The sequence below is a fragment of the Sapajus apella genome, unplaced genomic scaffold, assembly GCF_009761245.1.
Source record: "Sapajus apella isolate SASKATOON/1434 unplaced genomic scaffold, GSC_monkey_1.0 scaffold23, whole genome shotgun sequence".
NCBI lineage: Eukaryota > Metazoa > Chordata > Mammalia > Primates > Cebidae > Sapajus > Sapajus apella.
The window spans coordinates 6,352,301-6,374,936 of NW_022436963.1; the positions used below are offsets into that span (position 1 = coordinate 6,352,301).

A 22,636-nucleotide genomic window follows, 5' to 3' on the forward strand; every position below is an offset into this window, starting at 1 on the left:
TTCATTGCCAACTGCTGTTTGTGGTGACTGTAGGCAGCAGATAGAAATCTGAATGTAAGTGTGCATCGTTTTAATCATTTTCCTTAAAGACTGCCCATAAAGCAGGAAGTCTGTTTGCCTGAGTTATCCTCTGTACTTAGAAATCTAAAAGGATGTGAGTGTTGACAAGCAAGGCTTCTAGTCACGTTCAGGGTTCTCTGTGGTGGGTCAGAAACCCCCTCATGTAATCTCTGTGGGTAGAGGGGACAGGGTTGATCTCCACTATCACCAAACCTCTGGCAGGGCCTAGTACACTGGCAGACTTAAATCACTGCCATAAGAGGAAGCATGCGTTATTGGCCTCAGTAGGTCTCAGCTAATGTAATATTTGTTCAAGTGGCTCATGGGGTGGGTGTCAGGATTACACAAGAATACCTTGCCCCATGCCTGGTACACGGTACACGGTGTGAGCTCTGGAAACATTTGGTGAAACTGGGACGAGGTATAAAAACGTATACAATTTCTTTCTCACATTGCCTTCTTGGCCAGGCATACCCTGTCCAGGGCCATGGAAAGAAAGGTTTTTTTACTTGGAAAGTAGTCACTACATCCTTAAAGAAGGATGTTGAGCCTTACCCACTGAGTGGCCCATGGAAAGGAGGTGCCAGGGCCTGGGACAGAGCTGATGCATCAGCAGGCTTTCCTTGGGGTCTTTTTTTGATCTACAATTTAAGGTATTTCAGTTTATTTTGATATTCAGAAAGAAACTTACCATCAAAGTTTAAACTTTGTCGCCTAGAAAAATCATCAAGCAAAATTGTTGCTCTAGTAAGGTGGTCCATCTTTAGCCTCTGGATGTGTGGGGCCCACACTAGCTATGAAGCACCATGGCAGGTGTAGATTGCCTCTGTGATTGTTAGGGGTGCATCAGTGTGAGACCTGCACAGTAGGGTGTGGTGGGTTTACCCATTTCCCTGCATCTCTCCCATACACATGTGAACCTTCCATTCACCTTTCAGTTAGAGAATGGACTACTGATTTAGGATCCAAACCAATCATTATATAGCCTGAAGGAGTGAATGTAGAGCCAGTACCCTGAATGGCAAATGTGTTTTATCCTTTGAACCAACTCCAGTTGATTAGTTCTGGTTGCCTACAGCGCTGTCTTAAGAAGGCATCTGTGGTGCTGAGCTAGGAGGAGTGCTAGGATTGATTAGCAATGTCTGTCATGATCTCTGGAGGGACAGTGCCCCTGTATTTGCCATTCTCTGCTTTTAACGTGTCCATGACTCCTCTGTGCTCTCTTCTTGTATAAAATAATTTTAATACTAACAAGTGACTATGTATGAGCTGGGACATCATGAGAGAGAACAGGTAGATTCCACTTTAAGAAAACTTAGCATGAGAAAATGCAAATTTACAAAATGCATAAATCTGGAGCCAATTATTTCTATTACAGAAAGATTCCATGAAAGGTTCCTTTAAATAGCCAGCTCCCCTACTGCATTAAAATGATGATTCAATTTACAAAAATTTACTTTGCATGCAACTCTTCAAGACCATGTCTGTGGAATAAAGCCAGCCACACCTGATTTTTTTAAAACCATGGCCTAAATAATGTTCAGGATAGCTGCCTCCACCTATCTTGAGTCTCTTGGTAATTTCCCCTCTCTTCAGTCTTCCTTCATACTCCTGTCTCAGCATGGGGAGTGGACAATCTGGGTGGTGGACAACAGCTGCTGGCTTCCACCCTGACACGGCTGCATTTCATTAGTGGGTAAACTGATTGCTCTGAGTATGTTTATGTGTGGGTGTGGTTGTACAACTCTGTGCACTCTGTGCGCTATGTATGCAGATACAGATACACAAAAGTCATTATCTCGCTCTCAGCCCGACCTAAATTCATTCCTGCTGTGAGAGTTGTAAATGGAAGGTTCCAATCCCTTGGTGGATATGGCCTTTCGGTAATATCTGCCCCAAATTCTGGCTCCCCATCCTCTTTGTGTTTGTTTACATATTATTTACCCTTGCATCAGAAAACTTCCTCAGACTGAGGGCCTGAGTCCCATTATCCGGACATGGAATCTTCCTCTTCCTCTGCGGCCTAGAAAGCCCCAAATGGTTTTCTGATTTACAAAATTAAATATACTCTGACTCTTGTGGCAAGCTATGAAATTTCCAACCAACAGATGCACCCATTAAATATATAACATATACAACATCTAAAAGTATCACTGATCTAGCATGAATTATAGAGGCATTCAATGCCCCTCGGGTAAGATCACCAGCCTCTTCCCAGGCACCGAAAATTCGGCAGTTTTCCCATGGACCATAAAGCTCCCAGGAATGCTGACTGGCATGTGTGTTTGAATTTCCGTTGCTCTGTAAAAGGAACTTAATCCACAGAAGAGTACGTGGAAGAGACGGCATCTTCCCTTTCTCCATGCATGTCCTACCTCCACATAGAATTGTCGTAATAACTTCTCGGGTCCAGAGCACAAGTATCATCTCTATTTCACCTATGGTATTTTTTAAATCTCGACATAAATTCCTCCCCAGGAATATTTTTTACAGACACATTTTTTTTTTCTTTTGGCAAAAGCAAAATGAGACTAACAGTGAACACATCAGCCCTTCTTCGTCACTATCTTCTAGCCTTCAATAACCAATCCTACTTGAGACAAAAGCTCTCAGGCTGGTGAGCTGTCAAATCGCTCTTTTGCTTCTGCCTTCCCAGGTTCATTGGTTTGAGCCAAGGGTCCCCCACGGTATGTGGCTGTAATTGCTGCATAGGTACAGCCATAGATGGCAGCTGCCAACATCATGAGACACACGATCCCACATACAACCCCAGTGATGATGACGGTGGCAATGGCATGACGCAGGTTGGCCGGCCTTGGCTTCGGTTTAAGCTCACACTCCAAGAGGTCTCGCTCCCCCGAGTTGTGGCTCTCAGGCCTCAGGACTACCCCATGGGCAGAGCCCTGCCACTGAGCCTGCGAGGACACTGGATGAGGAGCAGGAAGAGGGCAGGGCTGGTACAGCTCATAGGGGATCCGAAGGAGGTCCTTTCCCTTCCAGATGTCTGGTGATCCACAGATGACGCCATCTGTTATTCCCCCTTTAAAAAACAAAAGCAAAGGACAATAACAGAGCCTTGATACAATGGAGTTCTAGAATCCTCTACCTGCAAAATCTTAGGCAGGTGGAATTTACGAAGTGCCTTTTTTTTTTTTAAAACCTGGAGTCAAAGAATTTAACAACCACATTTTATGATTTTAGGATTCCTAAATTGGCTAAATACTAAAAACACCACACACTAAATTGGCAATTATTTATGACCAAGAATTCATTAGAAGCCCAGTTACCTTCTCATTCTATAAATGCTCAGGGAAAACAATGCAAAAACTGGCAAGAAGGCGTGCTGGGGGCCGACAGTGAGGGCACCGCTGCCTACCACGTTCCTGCCACGCACGGCCCTCGTGAGCCACAGAGACAAGAAATCTTTTGTACCAGATTCCCATCGAAAATCTAAGGAGAAAATAAAACAAGTATGCATTGTTGTGTTGTTTTGTGTCAATTACAAAGACCCTGTGTGTTTCAGTGCTGTTCGGTGATGCCAAATGGAGAGGTGGAATGGTCTTGGAGTGTTTTGTGGATTTGACAATACTGGATGTTTAGCTCCTGGATTAAGTATCATGAATGTATCTCCTCAGGCCCCAGAACATTTACTGCTTTGAGTGCCCAACTTTCCAATGGGTTATTAAACGCAGTTTCCATTCCCCGTAAGGCGACTGGTTTCCTCAGGTGTGCAGACTGCTGTTGGGAAGGGGGAATTTGGGTGCTCAGTCATTCCCTAGAAAGAGCACCAAGCTAGCAGACTCAAGTCTAGTCTAGTGTGACCACTGATTTACTCTTTGACTTTGGGAAAATGCACTTCGCTGACTACATTTTCTGCCATGTAAACATCTGATTTGCATCCAACTTGAAGGTTTACAAAGCACTGTTAGATAAGTCCTAATATTCCACTCTTGTAGGTAACTCTTGTCCAGACTCACAGAGGTCAGGAGTGATGAGGCAACACCCAAACCCGGCTCTCCATGCTCAGTCCAAGTTTTTTCCACTATACTCACTGCCTCTCCACGTCCCCCTCTCAGCAGTGCGTGAGGCCAGAGAAGTGGGCAGGATGCCCCTTGGCAGTGTCTGCTAGGAAGCCCTTTGACTAGACAGAGCTGCCCCATGACCTGTGCCTCGGTCCTCTCAGGCTGCCATAAGCACCTCCCCTAGGCGAGCTGCAAAGACTGGCACCACTGTTGGCAAAGTTAGATTGGAGTTTCTTAGTACATGCAATAAGTGAATGATGAAATTATAATAGAAAGATATATGCAGAGGTCATATTCAAAGACATATGCAGAGGTCGCTTCAACATTATTAGCACCCTCCATTGCATGGCACTTCAGAGTTTTAGTAATGCTTTCGCATTCATTCTCTCCCAGCCTGCAAGATAAGTCCTAAGTGGCCCTGTAAGAAGATAGGGCCTATCTTGCCGTGCAAGGATTATCAGGTGGTTCTGACACACTAGGATGAATGGCAGTGGCAAAAATTCAACCCAGGCCTTTTTTGCTGCCACTGCTTAAAACTGAATCACCCACCACCAGAGTCTCTTGGGTCCCTCCTGGCTTCTCTAGCAACCCTTTGAGAAAAGAGTCACCAACCTAAAGCAGAAAGATAAAAGGGGAATTTCTCCCTTTTTTGAGCTGCTGATTTTCATGAGGCCAGAGGTTCAGAGCAGTTGCTCCAGATGAGTCCAAAGTGCCATTGAGATTAAGGATTCTTGTGTCATGGACCATTTCATTCCTCTACACCTGGCCATCAGAACCTCTGCCAGGGAGTTGGTTGCAAGACAGATCAGAGAGACAGAAATGAAGTTATGGGGCTTTGAGAAGTAGTCATGATCGTTAATCCAGCCAAAGAGCACTGAGACTTCTATCAGGGGAAGCAAGGCCACCTGCCAGGGGATGGACAGGTTCATCAGCTGACTTCCACATTGACTGGGGTGGTTTACCCAGTCACCTCACCGCAGACATAAGAACTGTCTTTCTCCAGTTCCAGACTTTCTGCTATTCAGTATTAGGGTGGGAACCACAGCCTCTGGACCCAGAGCCAGGGAAATGCCCAGACTGGAGCCTGGGATATAGCTGGAAGGCAGGGGCTGTGGCTGCCAAGAGCTCTGTGGTCTCCTGTGCAGGTGATCCTCGGCCAGGATGCAACTTCAACCCTCCATCATTTCACGGGCCTTGACCCCATAGGCAAATCTGCTGATTGCAGCTTGAGGGTCCCACATCCTTCTAGATTCATGTAACTGACAATGCAGGAAGCTCCAGCTTGCCAAGCACTCCCTGTTCTCTGTCTGACCACTAGTAGCTCTTCACCTCTGTCTTGGGAGAAACTAGATTCATATCTTGAATCTGAGCATTACTTAGCTGTGCAGCCCTGCAAAACTTCCTTGACCACACTGTGCCTCTGCTTGCTCATCTGGAAAGTGGGAGATGAGGATAATTAATATTCACTTCCCAAGATTGCTCTGAGGACTCAGTTGGATAAAGTAGGTCAAGTATTTAGCATAATACCTAGCTCAGAGTAAATGTTTAATGAATGAAGATGACTTGTTTACTCGTAAATAGAGAGGAATAGTAATCGTACAATCTGTGTAGTATTTCTGAGGAGGAGATATTATTATGTGTTCACGAAAGCACATCTTTTTGCTCTTAGGCCAGCAGGAAGACTAAATTTTCCCACTCTTCGTGGTCCATTTGGGGCCATGTGATTGAATTCTGGACAATAGAACCAATTAATGCCAACTCCAGGCCATAAAACCCCAGTGTAATCTGCCATGCATTTTGTTCCCACTTGGGGATGACCTTAGAGGCCATGTGGTAAAGTTGGTGGCATCACAAGCTGGAGGGGGCTTATGTCCCGAAATGACCACATGCAATGCAGATCCTGCCCCGATTTCCCCTGACCCCTGACATGAGTGAGCAACAGATTTTATTGGATATATAACTAAAGTCTGGGATAGTCTGTTGTATCAATTATCCTTCCCTGTCTAATACCTGAAGTGCTTGCATTAGTTTGTGTATCTATCTTTTAAAGAAGGTCTTGACTAATATCTGTTTCCTTATTTTGGCTGTATACAATATATCTATAATCAGACTGTCTCCCGTGTTTGGCACATATTTGGATTTTTCCTAGTTATGTTGGGACATCCAGGTCTTGTTTCCCCAAATCAATTTCTGCCTTCCTCTGAAGAAAAGCTCTGATCCCTACTCATGCAGCTACCTCTGTTGTGAGGGAGTGTTGAACAGCATCACAGAATCTGAGGACCGGAATGGGCCGCAGGAATTTCCTGACTTAAAATTATCAGTTTCCCTCTGGTAACACTGAGTGCTAGTGGAGTATACTAATTTTCCCAAAGACAACCAGCAAGTTTGTGGCAGAGTAAGGCAGAATTCTTCCCATCCCAGGTTGCTTCCAGTGACCTAATCCTGGGAACCTTTTTTTTTTTTTTTTAATCAAGAATTGTTCTTTGATGAAAACTATCTTTCTGTGTTGGGCTGGCCTGTGCTTATTATTTAATCCAGAATACAGGAGTTCAAGCCACTTCACCTCTAGATGTAAACAATTTTATCTGCAACCCGTTTATAAGAAAAATGTTACCATAGTATGTGGCTCCTGTTGCTGGTTGGCTTGAATACTGACTGGTTATTGATTATGTAATTTGCCAGTATGTTGTTGAGAAGGATTTTTCATTCAGTATCGTACATTTGAACCCATGTTGTATGTACCCTAACTAGATTCCCACTGAGAACCATTACAACCATGCAGACACTGTTGATTCCCTAATTCATGTCCATAGTTCCAACATCTTCCTGAACCTCGGGCTTAAACATACAACCCCCAACTCAACCACTTCCCATGAACACGTACAGGACCTCTCAAACTTGACAAGCCCCAAGCTAAAGTCCTAGTTGACCACCTCCTCAACACACCCACTCGCTCCCCCCACTCCCCTCTTTGCCCCTTGTCAGCTGAAGGCATCACCATTTGCCTGGTTACCACTGCAGGACAAATCAAAATAGACTTTCCCATAATTCTGGTCTTCTCTTAGTCTCCTACTCCAGCCATTAGCAATGTCTGTCAGTTCAGTACTTCAAGTATTTCCCAGCACTGATCACGTCTCACCAGCCTGGCTTGGGCCACCATCATCTTTGCTGATTGACTGAAATCACCTTCTCCCTCATCTCCCTGCTTCCTCTTCTGCAGCCTTTCGTCAGTTCTCCCAAGAGTCTACAGAGTGACCTTTTACATTGTAATCAGACCATGTTGTTCCCTTGACTAAAACTCTTCAAGAGCTTTCCATCTCACTTAAAGTCCAAGCATCTTGGCCTTTTCATGCTCCCCTTCCCCTGCCTCATTGTTTCTTAGCACTAACTGCTATTCTAAACTTGTATCTTTATTTATCATCTTATTTAACATCTGTTTCTACTACCAGAATGGAATCTCTGTGATCTGCTATCTTCTCAGTGCCTGGCATACAAAAGGTACTCAACTATAGGAATGAATGAATCATGCTGAGAGCTAGAAGGAGAGAAGCACTGTGAGGTGGGGGAAAGAATGTCGGGTCAAGGCCCAAAAGCCATGCATTCTGTTCTCATTTGGGCTTCTGCTCTGTGATCTTGTGCAAGTCACTGAACATCTCTGGGACTCCGTTGCCCAGTGACAACAAGGGTTGGCAAACTTTTCTGTAAAGGGCCAGATAGACAATATAGCCCCTGCCACAACTCCTCAACTTTGCTTTTATAGTGCAAAGCGACCACTCACTCAGTATGTAATGAATGGCCATGGTTGTGTTCTAATAAAACTTTATTTACAGAAACAGGAGATGGGCTGTGGCTCTGGGCCTGTAGTTTGCAAACCCTGGGTGGTTTCCAGAGCCCCTCATCTTTAATATTCTGAGATCTCTTGCTCTGCTCTTTTCATCATGTTAAAGAAATTGTGAGTAACTGTAGAAAGGCCCTGCTGCACCCAGTTTCAGTGACAGTGGTATTTGCTAAAGCAGAAAGGATAATCTTAGAGAAGAGTTACAGTTGTCAAATGGGTGGAAGCAGACAAAGAGAGAAAAATATCCCAGAGAGAGATAACCATACCCACAATCGGATCACACTTGAAAATAAGAGTTTGGTGCTGTTTGAGGTTCAGCAGTTATTCAGGTGGTGATTGAATGTCCTGCTTACCACATACTCCCAGATAAGTGACTTCATGTGGTATTCATTAAACAAGTGAAAGTTATCTCCATGCAGCGTATTTCTAGATTAATTTAGATCCTGAATTTAAACACCTTGTAATGACTCACTGGACTCTTTTGCCATACCGTGAAATGACATTGATGTGTAAAAGCCCAAATCCACCCCTTACACACTCCTCCATGTGCTTTCTAATGTAGAGAACAGATGAGATTCATCCTAGACTGGTAACATACAGATGAGGGGGTTCCAAGTAGACATTACTGACCTTTATAGATAAATTTCTCCAGCCAAAGTTTAAGACCAAGCAAGTGGCAATTGCAGTTCCAGAGGTTGTCCTTGAGAAATAAAAGCCTCACACTGGGCATGGATTCCAGAAGCGCTCGATCAAGCTGTTGAAGCTGGTTTTGTTGAACTGCAAGGATAGTTAGGTTCTCCCAAGTCTTGCCCAGGGACGTGGGAAGGTGGCTTATGTTGTTAGATGACAAATCGAGCTCCCTCAGCTGAGGGAGGGAATGGAAAAGTCTGCTTTCCAGGGAAAGGAGGGAATTCTGGGTTAGTTTTAAAACTTTCAAGTGCTGAAGCCCGTGGAAAGCTGCAGGGGCCAGATTTGAAAGGGAATTGTTGGACAAGTTTAAGGTCATGAGCCATGGCACTGACCTAAATGCAAAAGCAGGGAGATGGTGTATCCGATTATCTTGTAAGTGCAGCATTCGAGTTTGAGGAGGTAAATGGGAAGGGATTTGAGCCAGACCCTGCCGGCTGCAGTCTACAAAGTTTGTAGATGAGTGACAGCGGCACTTGTCTGGGCAGCTGCATGCCACCTGGAGCAGGACAATCACGCTGGAAAACAGCAGCAGTTCACCTACAACAAACAGAAAGAAACTGGGATAGGAACCAGTTTGTGAGGACTGGTATCAGTACTTTTTCCCCTTTCCAGGTCATGTGATTTCCAGCCAGGTTAAGACCTTCGGCAACCTGAAAGAGAGGTTCTGTTACTCACCATCTTCAGCAGAGCCAGGCTGGACAAGTACATCCCCAGTGTCAGTAACTGTTGCAATCTTTGCGCCAACTGTTGTCAGAAGCCTTGGGGAAGATGCTCTCTTAGTGTCTCCTGATTCAGAAGACACTAAGGATATCAAATAGATGGGTAAAAAAAATATTTGGGGGGCATATGGCCTTTATAGGCCACAGCAGAATTATTTGGAGCCAGATATGTAAAACAGTGACAGAAGATTTCAGATATTCACATTTTCTGTAAAGTATGCTGTAGAACAGTGCTGTCTAGTACAACTTTCTGTGATGATAGAAGTTCCTACATCCGCTGCCCAGTATGGGAGCCAATAGCCATATGCACTTACGGAGCTCTTGAGATGCAACTGCTGCAACCAAGGAACGGAATTTTTATTTCTATTTCATTTAACTATTTTAAACAAAAATAGCCACATGTGGCTAATGGTTACTGTATTGGATAGGGCAGATCTAAAGCACTGCTACATGTTGGTATCTATTTCTGCCGTTGTAATTCCATGAACAAGGATAGTGTCTGCTTTTTTATTCAAGATTTTTTAAATATAGAAAAGCATTAAGAATAATATAATAAATACCCATGTTTCTATAATAGTTCTGCAAGTCATTCATGGGTTATTGTACCTCCTTGATTCTTTTGTCTTTTAACTCAAAAGAGCAATGCATTACTTACACGGTTGAACTTACTTTGATTCATGCCCAATTTCTATTTTCCAGCGTAAGCCCCTTTTCCTCACAACATGACTGATGTGTCTCTCCAGACATTTGAAAAACAATAGTTAATAATGACAAAAATAGCGAATAACCATATAGCATGCATTTTGAGCCACCTACCATTCAAAGTGCTTTCTAAATCTGTATATTAATTAATTCTCATAACCTTATAAATATGGTTCCGTTATTATCCCCACTTGAAAGATGAGGAAGCTAGGCACAGAAAAGCTAAATCACTTCCCCAAGTTCACACAGAGAGTAGGTATTATAGTAGGGCTGTGATAAGGACCAAGGCTGTCTTTCTCCCTCCAGAGTCTGTCAGTCAGAGTTCTTATCTGCCGTACTCCACTGCCTTTCAAACACACACACACACACACACACACACACACACACACACACACACGTTTTGCATAACAATTTTTAAAAATCCAAATAAATGTATTCATCAACATGTCTCATTCTGCAATTTGCTCTGTTCACTCAAAACTGATCTATCCACATGGATATGTGGAAAGCTAATTCATTCCGTTTCACTGCTGTCGTATATTCCATGGTGAGACCATCCCACATTTAGCATTAATATTTACCCCACCCTTATGAGGGGTAGTTGAGCTGCGGCAGTATTTTTCTTCATTGCAAATATTGCTATAAAAAGGCGTTCTTGTGCACACTGCCTTGGCTGTGTAGGAACTGGGGGAGGGTCTCCGGAATCCAGAGAAATCTCCTCACAGGTCTCAGAGAAGATGCTAAGTTCACATTTTCTTAGACACTGCCCTGTCATTCACCAAAGTAGCTATAACACTCCCTTCTTTTTTTCCTGAAACTTGAATTTCAAAATATGGCAAACATCTGTCAAGGGCATTTTATTATAAAATGGTAGAGGAATTCACAAGGCCACACAGTAATATTCAAAATTCAAAATAGTTATCAGCTCATAGCGGAAGCTCTTGAAAGCAGTTTTGTTTATTTGCTTGCTTGCTTGTTTTGGGCCTGAACTGGGGAAATACACAGTGTGGCTGGCATGCACTTGAGCCTGATCTCCTTTCTTCCTTACATTCTCTACTGAGGCTCACCATGCTCTGGGGCAATAGGGAAGATGTTTAGAGAGACTTCTGAAAGATTCTTCTCAGTGTAATTTAATTCAAAGGATGCAGAACATCACAGTCCCCTTCCCCTTTCCAAAATAGCAAAGAGCAAAACCACTGTTTTCCTTTCTCTAATTTTGCAAATAACCTAAATGACTCCTTTCAAAGCCAAAACATCTTCCCCTCGATAATGAACGGACACCCCTCACTTTTGGCTGTGGGGCTCAAACATTAATTAGTTGCAGGAGATTAATTCTGCAACCAGAGAACATGTTTGCCGCAGAATCCACTAATCTATTAATGAAAGGCTTGCCTCTCTGAGATTGTAGCCAATTTGTTCATTCTTTCTTTGGTTCCACTCTTCCCCTCAAAGGAATAATATATGAACTCCAACTCCAAGCACCATGTTTTCTATGAAATGGCTCATGACATGCCAACTGCATATTCATGTCATGGCTGCATACATTTCCACCCTCTTCCTCTGCCCCTACCATGCACAAACATGAATCTTCCCATGCAGAGACTTTTTCATATCTGTCCAGTCTTTTAAGACAGACGACTTGAAAATAGACTTCCTGCAGATACCTTTGTGACAGGATCCTGTCTTTCTCCCAGACAAGAACTTTTCCAGTGGGAATTGATCAGGGCTCACCTTTCATGACGGAGTCTCCACGGACGTCCTTGCTGACCTCGTAGCCCCCTTAATTAATGTGCAGAGCAACACACCAGAGGCATGGCAGACTCGGAGCCCAGCGTTACATTCGGTCTTTCTGAAGCCTGCTGCCTGTGCTTTTCTTCAATGCAGAAAACAGTTGTTGCTTTCAAAAGACCACTTATTTCAGCAGCCCTTCCCCTTGTCTCCATCTGGCTGGGCTCAGTTTCCATAAGAGGATCTTGGGATTGTGCCCCTCTTCTTTCTTAAAATGTTGGCCTCCCCAGGATCATCCCTGCCTTTCCCATTCAGACGATGAGCCGCATAAAGAATGTTTGTCAAACCTTGGTGAACAGCTGTAGCATTCAAACATGACCCTGATGGCACGGCCTTTTTGATTATTTAATCTGCTTGAAGTGCAGGGCACCAAAATAAAACTGCCTTCTTAATCCGGCCGTGGCTTCTGAATTCTGTTGACTTATTAACCATGCCGGGTCACCCCTCATCGGATTGGGGGATGCTGGACGGGGACCCTCGACCTGGGGGTTAAGCAGCAGAGCCTGCAGAGCGCGTAATATGAGGACAAATTGGCCTGCTGGAGGCTGACATGGATTGCACAGTGCACTTCTTTGGTCACCAAAGGCTTATTCAGCCAACATCCCAGAGGATTAGCTGTGTTGACAGGGCCTTGATGCCCTGAAATTCATAGCCATGGTTTCCTTTAGTGGACATCACAACCTTCCTTCTGGTGCCACAAATACTTCTCAGCTGCCTGCTGGCTTGTTTGCCGCCCCCACACCCCGCCCACTCCCCAGCTCCCCAGTTGAATTGACCTTTAGGTTAGTGTGACTTTAGAAATACTTCTTAATCTTTCTTCGTTTCCCTGATGCTGAGGTCCTGGCCCTTCCCTCATTTTTCACATATAAAACAATAAAGCCGCCCCTGCGAGCATCAGGCGTCAGTCAACTGTGACTGTTCTCTAATTGAAGCTGCAGGGAACTTTCCCACCAGGGATTGGAACCGTTTCTTTGCATGTGCAAATCCCCTGCCATTTGCCGAGGTGGGGTTTCAATGCCTGAAGCTGCCCTTGTAGATAAACCAAATGTTCTGCTGTGTGTAACCCTGTGTATACTTTTATGGAGGCAGCTTGAAGGGCAGTCCCTGGCTCCAGGAAGTATAATTGAGCCGTTGGATGTGGGCTCTGGAATCAGATGAGTCCAGAGTTGATATTCAGCTCCACCATCACCAGCTTTCTGTCTCCAGGGAAGTGACTTGCCCACCCAGAGCCCCATCCCTGACATGGGGACAACAGTACCTCTTACTTTACTAGGCTGTGCCCAGGAGTAAATATGGCAGTACACGTCACACATACATGTTCACAGTTTCCCATGAGAATGGCTTCCAGGACTTGCATGCTGCCAGCATTTGAGGACAATCTGGACCTCTCAGCAGGAGGGATGTCCCGAAGGAGGTCCCGAGAGAGAACCCTGGAGCCTGACCCCTCATGCCACTCTGCAGGTACAGAGGGAAGAGGCCCCTTGTGAACTGAAGTTGAAAAAAATCAAATTTTGGTTATTTTCAACAACCTGTACTTTGGGAACTCTTTCATCCCTTGGCCAAGCCCCTTCTCACCCCACAGAACCCAGTATATTCATCCTGCCTCTTCCAGAAAGCCCACTTTACCCAACCTGCCATCTGTTGTCCTTCTCTCTGACATATTTTGAGCATCACAGATACAATGGGCAAAAGTCAGATGTAGGTGACAAAAGAAGTCAGGCGATGAACAGCCACTTAAATCTTCAGAGCTCAAAGATTTCTTCCCTCCTTCCTTCCAGTCCCTCCTCCTAGCTGTCCGTTTCAGGTGCACAGAATTTAATAATAATTTCCTGATAATATATAACCATCAATGGCCCATGTTAGCATTCAATCATTCATTCATCATAACACAACAAACACTTGTGGACTTAACGCTCCCTCTAAGAACTAGAAAGTTACTAATAACATATCTACCTGTGTGCCTCTCTCTTTCCCTGGGGCAGAAACATTCTTTTGTGGAGGCCAGATAGTAAATCTTTTAGACCTTAAGGGTCATCTATCTGCGTTGCAGTTATTGGACTCTGCTGCTATAGTTTGGAAACAGCCAAAGACAATACATAAATCAATGGGTGTGCCTACATTCCAATAAAACTTTATTTACAAAAACAGGTAGAGGTATGGATCGGCCCACAGGCTGTAATGTGCAAACTCTGGTTATCCCATCCTCTGGCCACTGCTCTCACTAGTCCACCACCTCACCTGTCACCCACCCCAACTCCCACCACCCAGGCAAACATATTCACTCTCCTGTTGCCTCATCTATGAAATGAGGGGCTTGGGTAAGATGATCTTTAAGATTTCTTATGTCTAGAACCTTGTTATTCTGGTCAAAAGGCGTAAATTGGCTTGAAAGGCCCCGTACTTACCAACTTGGAGGGGCTTGGACAGACAGAGAATTTAACTACCTCGTTAGGTTATTGTGGAGCTATTAGGCTATGTCTATAAGGCCCAACTCTTAGGCTTGGAGGCCTGAAAAAGATGAATCTGTTGACAGCTAAATTGGATGTTGGAGGTCAAGACCCTGGCAGAGAACCAAAGGCAGTCAAGGACACTTCTGGTTAAAGCCAGGCTGTTAGGCTAAGTGAATGCACACTTTCATGGTGCCTATTCCCTAAAGTTGTGAGGTCCTAGGAAAGTCTCAGGCTCTCTGAGCATCAGCATCCTAGCTATAGAATGTAGATAATACCTACCTTGCAGGAGGAAGGAGGATCAAGTGATAAACTTCAGAGCCTAGCACATATCTAGTAGAGCAAGTGATCCAAAGTGGCATCTCAGCCAGGTGTGGTGGCTCACACCTGTAATCCCAATACTTTGGAGGCTGAGGCAGGTGGATCAATTTGAGGTCAGGAGTCTGAGACCAGCCTGGCCAACAAGGTGAAAGCCCATCTCTACTAAAATACAAAAATTAGCCGGGCATGGTGGTGGGCGCCTGTAATCCCAGCTACTTGGGAGACTGAGGCAGGAGAATTGCTTGAAACCAGGAGGCAGAAGTTGCAGCGAGCAGAGATTGTGCCATGTGCTCCAGCCTGGGCAACAGAGTGAGACTCCTTCTAAAAACAAATCAAAAAAAACAAAGTGGCATCTCCTGTTAGCAGCGTGGATTTGCAGCCCTCAAAGAGTCTGAGCTGGCTGCCCCCACCTAAAATGTGTATGCTGAGTAACTCGTAGAGAGGTCTCAGAGCTGAAGGGTTCCTGGGAACATCTGCTTACTGCCCAAGGGTTTTTCTGGTTCTCTTTTACACATGCTGACCCCAATTGAGGGTTAAAAGATGGACAATGCACACATGGACTGGACTGCCCCCCTGGACACTTGGATGTGAAGGCGGATTGATTTATTCCATCTGACCTCAGCCAAGAGAACAAAGGGAGGGTGTGTGATATGCATGCTAATGCTGGGCGGTGCCTTCTCCTTTCCTCCCTCCCTCCCTCCCTTGGTGAGCAGATCCAAGAGGTGGCAAGACAGCCATTCTTGCAAAGAGAGGAACGAAGGAGAGATGCTGAACGTCAGCTCAGGCCAGAGCCACTCCCTAAAGAGGAGAACTGCATTGTGAGGGGCTGCTAGTCCCAAGACTTAGCAGGACCCCAGTTTCCCACTTGGGAGCTAGCTTCAGATGCACCCGTAGAGTAAAACTGTGTTTATCATCACACTGATATTTCAAGAATTTCCAGACTTCTGAGACATAACTCTTTTTCCCTTTTTAAGCCAGAATGTTTTCAAATATGTCAGTTTACTTACCATTTAACTTCCCTGGAATAAAAAAAATCAATGATTAACGCTGAAATAAAATTGACAATGTCTTGAAATCCTTAAATACCTGTATAATATTGCCTCTTCTCCCAGGCAATATTATACAGGTATTTAAAAAGAATAAAAGCCAGGCTCAGTGGCTCACACTTGTAATGCTAGTACTTTGGGAGGCTGAGATGGGTGGATCACTTGAGTGCAGGAGTTTGAAGCCAACCTGGGCAACATCATCTCTACCAAAATTACAAAAAATTAGCCAGGTGTGGTGGTGAGCACCTCTGACCTACTCGGGAGGCTGAGTTAGGAGGATCACCTGAGCCCAAGAGATCAAGGCTGCAGTGGGCCGAGATCACACCAGTACATTCCAGCCTGGGCAACAGAGTGAGACCCTTTCTCAAAATAAATAAATAACAAATAAAAAGAATTAAGTTAGAACTAAATATACCCATCTGGAATAATATTTATAATAAAATGTGAGACAAAATAAAGCAATTTGAATAGGAAGCATATTGTATAATCCCATTTCTATTCAAAAAAGTGTTACAGATGGAGGAATTAACCCTATAAATATGCATTGGTTTGTCTGAAAATGGAATAAGTGGGGAAGATAAGCCACCAAACTGATAATACTGATAACTTGGAGGGGAGGCTAAAGAAAAAGAGGGGGAAATAAACTTTCTGCTTATACTTCTGTATATTCAACCCGCTACAACAAGAAGTGTGTCTAAGCACATGCACACATATGTTCATTGCGGCACTGCTTACAATAGCAAAGACTTGGAACCAGCCCAAATGCCCATCAGTGATAGACTGGATAAAGAAAATGTGGTACATATACACCATGGAATACTGCACAGCCATAAAAAAAGAATCAGTTCATGACTTTTGTAGGGATATGGATGAATCTGGAAACCATCATTCTCAGCAAACTGACACAAGAACAGAAAACCAAACACTACATGTTCTCACTCATAGGTGGGTGTTGAACGATGAGAAAACATGGGCACGGGGAGAGGAACATCATACACTGGTCTGTTGGAGGTGGGGGTCTAGAGGAGGGACAGTGGGGATGGGGATTGAAAAAAAGGAAAAATCTTTACCTACAACAATGGAAAGTCAGTACATGATATGTGAAAAAACATTATGTCTAAGAAGCAAGTAGAGGCACATTTCCTGTAGTAGAATATTTAAGATGTCTCATCTTCCAGTGACTAGTCTAGTTATCTGTGTAAATATAGCATGCCTAGAGTTTGCCTCCTCAGTCACCAAGAGGATTAGCCCCGGAGGTGACATCTGTCTTTCTCTGACAAGGGGTCTCTGCGTGTGATGAGCCCTTATAACAAATATGAGCATTTCTCCCAGTTGTAAGGTCTGCCTTGGTAAAGTCATGGCCAAGTACTCCTCCATCCCTGTCAACAGGCTCCCCATCCAAACCATGTGCTGTGGTGATCTAATGCCGGGGAAGGTAGCCAGGCCTAGTGACAGCTGCAGCCAGAAATAGTGGGGAGGAGGCCCTTGGCGCCACAAATCCATGCAGAAGTTTAATCTGGTGAGGAAGAAAGTTTGACATTGGAGGATGTGGATAATAGTGAAAATAGTTTCCTAGGAATTGGGGATGACCAAATGGCACCCAGGTACACAGTTTGTACAGAGCTATTTTAAAGTTTCAATATTGTCTGTCCCTCCCTCCCTCCCTCCCTCCCTCCCTCCCTCCTTCCTTCCTTCCTTCCTTCCTTCCTTCCTTCCTTCCTTATTCCTGAACCTCTGCCTTTGGATTTATTATCCTGTAAGACATATTGAAATAAGAAACAGAGAAAACCAGGAATATATTTTAAAATGATAATCCTATCAATCATGTATTTAGTGCTTACAATGGGCCAGAAATTGCTAATAATTTGTGTTAAAATTATGCTATTTTAATAAATAACACCCAAATCTCAGTAGTTTAACAGAATAGCTCATTTATCACTCTTATCACGGTCTAGTTCAGCTTGACGGGGCCTGGGCTCCCTGCTGTCATTCAGGGACCCTGGCTCCATCCGTCTTGTGGCTGTGACCTCTTCTTGGTTCTCAGAGCCCTCTCCATCAGTTGGAAAAGGTGCTTACCACCTCTGTTCACATTCCATTAGCCAGAATTAAATCACATGACCATGTCTAACAGCAAGAGAGGCTGGGAAATGTCTAGCAGTGTGTCTTGGAAGAGGAGACGCAGCTGTTGGAGATCGTAGCAGTTTCTGCCTCCACATGTTATTTGCATAATCTCACTTTAAAGTGACAACAACTCACGAGGCTTTAAGTTTCAAATGACCTCTTTGTTTCCTATACTTTCTGCAAACCCACACAGTAGCTTTACCAAGTAAATGTTGAATGAATGAAGATGTTACTATTACTTTTTTTTTTTTTTGAAACCAAGTCTCACTGTGTTGCCCAGGCTAGAGTGCAGTGGCGCGATCTTGGCTCACCGCAACCTCCAATTCCCAGGTTAAAGCAATTCTCCTGCCTCAGCCTTCTCCAGAGTAGCTGGGATTACAGGCATGCGCCACCACGCCCAGCTAATTATTTTGTCTTGTTAGTAGAGACGGGGTTTTGTTTAGTAGAGACGAGGGTTCACCCGCCTTGGCCTCCCGAAGTGCTGGGATTAAGGCATGAACTACCGCGCCCGTCCAAGACGTTGCTGTTTGAAGATAAATTACAAAACAGGGACAGAGAAGGTAAGTAACTTGCCAAGGTTTCCAGCGTATTTGTTGCAAACACCTGGGTTTGTGAGTACCAATGTTTGGTACAATATTCAGGGAACCTATCGTTTTATTCATTCTATGCCCCAAGGTCATTTTTTATACAACCCATTCTTTTGGCATTAGGATGTAAATTTAATTATCTGGAAGCTCTGACTCAGAAGGTGAGAACATAATTCCCTCTTGAGCTGTTCAGTGGAGAACCGAGGCTGCCTTACGTTTTCTCTATAAAGTGGGGAGGATATGTTCATCTCCTTGTTTGTTCTTGCCCTTTTGTTAAGGTAAGAATTCAGGTTCAAGGGATGCCTAGGGTTATTCAGTTTACTGCCTGTGAATATCGGTGGAGTTTGAACACCCTTTAGCAGGCCTTGAGTTGCCTGATAAAATTAGTGGAGTAGTGGGTTTGAAATGTATGCCTCCAGCCTCCCTACAGCTAAGGAAGACGTGGCCAAAATGTTTACTTTCAGTATCCGCATGTCCACGTAGCCGAAGACTTAGCCAGGTTCTGTGTGGACTAGAAAAGACATAACATACTGGTTCCTGGTCTTCAAAGAACTTACCAGTCTGTCTTGTTTTGTTTTTGAGAAAGAGTATCACTCTGTTGCCAGGCTGGAGTGCGGTGGCACAATCGCAGCTCACTGCAACTTCTGTCTCCTGGCTTCAAGCGATTCTGGTGCCTCAGCCTCTTGAGTACCTGGGATTACAGGCATGCACCACCCCACCCAGCTAATTTCTGTATTTGTTTTTTAGTAGAGACGGGTTTCACCATGTTGGCCAGGCTGGTCTTGAACTCCTGACCTCAAATGATCCACCCGCCTTGGCCTCCCAAAATGCTGGGATTACAGGTGTGAGCCACCACGCCCTAGTTTGGAGGGTGCTATTTAGCAGTTTTCTCATCACCTGGAGCTTGTTATCCATAAAAGAAGACCGCACGTGATTTTGTTTGAACAAGGTAGGATTTCCCAGACGCCGTCCAACCCTCAGGGAACAAGTTCTTAGAAGTCCTTGCTGGGGAACTTCAGATGGTGGCAGAGGTAGACGTAGATGCATTTTGGGGGTTAATCCTCCCTACACTGTCAGGGCTAGAGGAAATACAGACTTCCCATTCCAATATTTTCCCAACATCAGCCTTCTAGCATTCAGTTTTCCTGCACACAGGACATGTGTGAAGATAAAGATGCATTTCAGATAAGTATGATTAAAGGTAATTAGTGAGCTCATGCAGCTGGTGGAATAAACATAGGCAGATGCTGGTTGCCATAAAGTTAATGAAAGAAACCAAAGGATCAAGAAACATGGCAGCTTAGGAAGCCTGGCCAGAGCCTCACGCCGACACGTTGTTTTACTTAGATCTTTTGATTGGCTACTTTTGTCTGTGCCCCAAGAATATAAATTGGAATCAAATTCATGTTCATGTTTGATTGTTTGCTCATGTTAACACATAAAATGAGTGTTTTGTGCGGTTCTCGTTGGTGGATTTTTATTTGCTTTTATACTTTGACTATAACCTGATAGTTCAGTTTCTGTAATAGATTACAATGCATGTTTCATATTTTTAAATTAGAGCTTACTGTATGTATATCATGAAGCAATAATAAGTCTGTGTGATGCTTTTTTCTCTTTAAGGTTTGCTCTATATAAGTTCTTTGGTATATACATAGCTTGAAAATGCTCTGGAAAACAGAGTTTGTCTTAAGCAGGACTTAGATGGTAACCTACATTATACATCCTGAACTTTAGGAATCCCCTTTGTGGGTCCAATCATTTCATTTTAGAACAGTATTCCTGCTAAACACATGGAATCTAGATTTAAGCCATCTAGGCTCAAATGCTGCCTCCAACATTTACTGGCTGTGTGACCTTAAATGAGTTACTTAACCTCTCTGATCTTCAACTTTGTCAACTGCACAAAGAACCCAGCTTGCAGATTTATGGAAAGAGTTAAACAGTTTATCACAAGAATCATAGCAAAAAAAAAAAAAAAATGCCTTTACAAAGTAATATACCTTAGCTAGTATATTCTATTATTGTGTCTATAGATATCAGCTAGGAACTTAGATTGTATCTGCTTGAACTAATCTGCTTGGCCTTAGAACAGGCAAGTTAGATGCAAAGGAGTGTTCTGCCCCTGGACAGAGCTCCCCATCTTTCCATATTATAAAGCCTTTGTGTGTGTGCCTGGAATCAACTGCAGCCTCAGTGAATTTGTGCTCTCCGTATCTCTGCTTGTCATCAAAATGGCTCCGCAAACAAAGGAAAGTTGGTTGTATCATGCGACTACAGCTTTCATGTGGGATGTTTGTGAGTAAAATAAAGGCCCTGCCTTGACTTTGCTGCAGCCTGCATTCAGGTTTATAATGGGCAACTTCCCCTTCTGCTGCAATAGTGGTGTTCTCATCTTTACTTTAATTCAAAAGTCCCATATTAGGCCACCTACTCCATGCTTGTGCTGTGATTTTTTTTAAGGCTTCCCTGTGGACCTTGCCTCTAGTCAGCCCGTCTGGGCCGTCGCTGGTAGGAGGCCCTCTTTCCCATCGTTGCATAATTAGATAAAGCATGCAGTCATCTCCCCAGGGCTGCTTAGCTTTCATCCTGAAGCATGACTATCAGAGTTTTGAGGTTGATAGGAGTGGAAACATTTGTGTTCAACAAGCAAGCTCCTTCATGTGTTGTCAACATTTCATTTGTGATTCTAATGAGGGCTGAGGAGAAAATAAACTCCGCGTAGGGCTCTCACTGCTACAGCTGATGTTTATAAGTTCCTACCCGTGGCCTCCAATCGCTCCCACCACGGAGGATTTGGAGAGGCAGCTGAATGCCGCTGTGTGTGAAGAAGTGCTAAGGTGGTTAGATTTGCTGCATGTGAGCGGTGGCCGTGTTGTGTTCATCCCTTAGAGACTGGTGTTTCTCTATTTTTGGTGCTTTCCTATTTCTCCTGAAGGTGAAAACACCCTTATATAAAAATAAGGTGTGCTTGAGGGACTCTCATTCTGGACCCCTTTGTTGTGTATTCTTTCTTTGTGAAAGAAGCATCTAGTGAGTCTTCTCCACCTCCAAAGCCCTGTTCTGGAGTATCATGGGCATCAAAATAAGACACAGCTCAATGAACGGACCTGCAGTCCAAATGGCCCCTACAATGTAGAGAGGGGACAGAAATTCATTACACCATTATGCAAATACAGTCATCCCTCCCCTGCATATACCAGAATCTGTGCTTGCTCCAGTCCTGCAGCTGGCCTGTGGAACCCACTTGTAGGAAAAGTCGACCCTCCAGATATCCAGGCTTCACATTCCGGAAGTCATATACTTTCCAATCTGTGGATTGGTGGACCTGTGCATTTCAAATTCATGTTGAACAAGGGTCAACTTTATATGAAAAAGTACAACCATTAAAAGTGTAAGGAAGAAGAGGTACATGGTTCTATAAGAGAATACAGTCTGGCAATTAATTCAGCCTGGGAGGTTAGAGCCGGCATCCCAATGGACCAGGCTGAAACTTGAAATACAGACTAGAATTTACTGCAGAGAGGAAAAGGGATGAGGGCCATTCTGGGTAGTAGGCATGGTGTGTGTGATGCTGAGAGGCTAGTGAGATGGCACAGCACCTTAGGGACTAGCAGAAGGTGGGCACGGTCACAGCACGGAGGGTCAGGGAGTAGCTTGGGCCAGCAGGTGTGGAGAATGGGTGAGAGGCTAGTTACTGTTCCCCACCTCATCTCCCAGTCACTTTATTATTAATATTGAAAAGCCTTGTCTCTCACACACACGCTTTTGCAAGACTACCACTGTCTGCTGTTCAGGTCAGGATTAGAGCCCTGCGGTGAACCTTGCAATGTGCTTTGCACGAAATTGTCATTCAGAGGTGGTATTCTTTGGCAGCTTCACCATCTGACCGTAACCAGACAAATGTCCCTTGCTGTCTTCTGTATGCTTCTTGGAGGAGGTAGAGAGGATGTTGATTTCACAAGCATTATGAAATCCCCACATACATTTCTCAGATCCTGAGCTTTGATACAGAGTTTGCAGTTGTGGGCAAATCCTTTCTGCATATGTCTGAGGGGCAGCAGAATGGAAGAGTAGCATCCTCACCACACCAGTGCCTGAGTCCAGTGCAGTTAAGGAAGAACTAGTCCTGCTGCAGCTCTGAGGCTGCCTGGGTGGGACATAACATTTCCTCTTACACGTTTGTGTATATGTTAGTGCAGGTGCAAACACTCCATCGGACCAGAATTGGCAAATGAGTGTTTATGCCTACAACTACCTGCTCTGTGGCCTCATGGAAGCCTTGCTCAGCAGCC

General features: G+C 44.3%; 2 protein-coding genes across 11 annotated transcripts in view; one reads left to right on the plus strand and one right to left on the minus strand.

Annotated features, from left to right (window-relative positions):
* CACNA2D3 (calcium voltage-gated channel auxiliary subunit alpha2delta 3) overlaps positions 1–22,636 on the plus strand; it is a 933,834-nt gene that overhangs the window by 781,185 nt on the left and 130,013 nt on the right. The window lies entirely within an intron of this gene.
* Positions 1,284–12,415, minus strand: LRTM1 (leucine rich repeats and transmembrane domains 1). Of its 2 annotated transcripts, none has more exons than XM_032289510.1 (3): positions 11,763–12,415; positions 8,551–9,147; positions 1,284–3,100 (listed from the first exon to the last, which is right to left on the minus strand). In XM_032289510.1, exons 1-3 carry the CDS (start codon positions 11,767–11,769, stop codon positions 2,670–2,672), a joined length of 1,035 nt encoding a protein of 344 aa, XP_032145401.1. In that variant the 5' UTR covers positions 11,770–12,415; the 3' UTR covers positions 1,284–2,669. The 2 variants fall into 2 exon arrangements, with proteins under 2 accessions (XP_032145401.1, XP_032145402.1); XM_032289511.1 differs by lacking the exon at positions 11,763–12,415 and adding an exon at positions 9,286–9,460.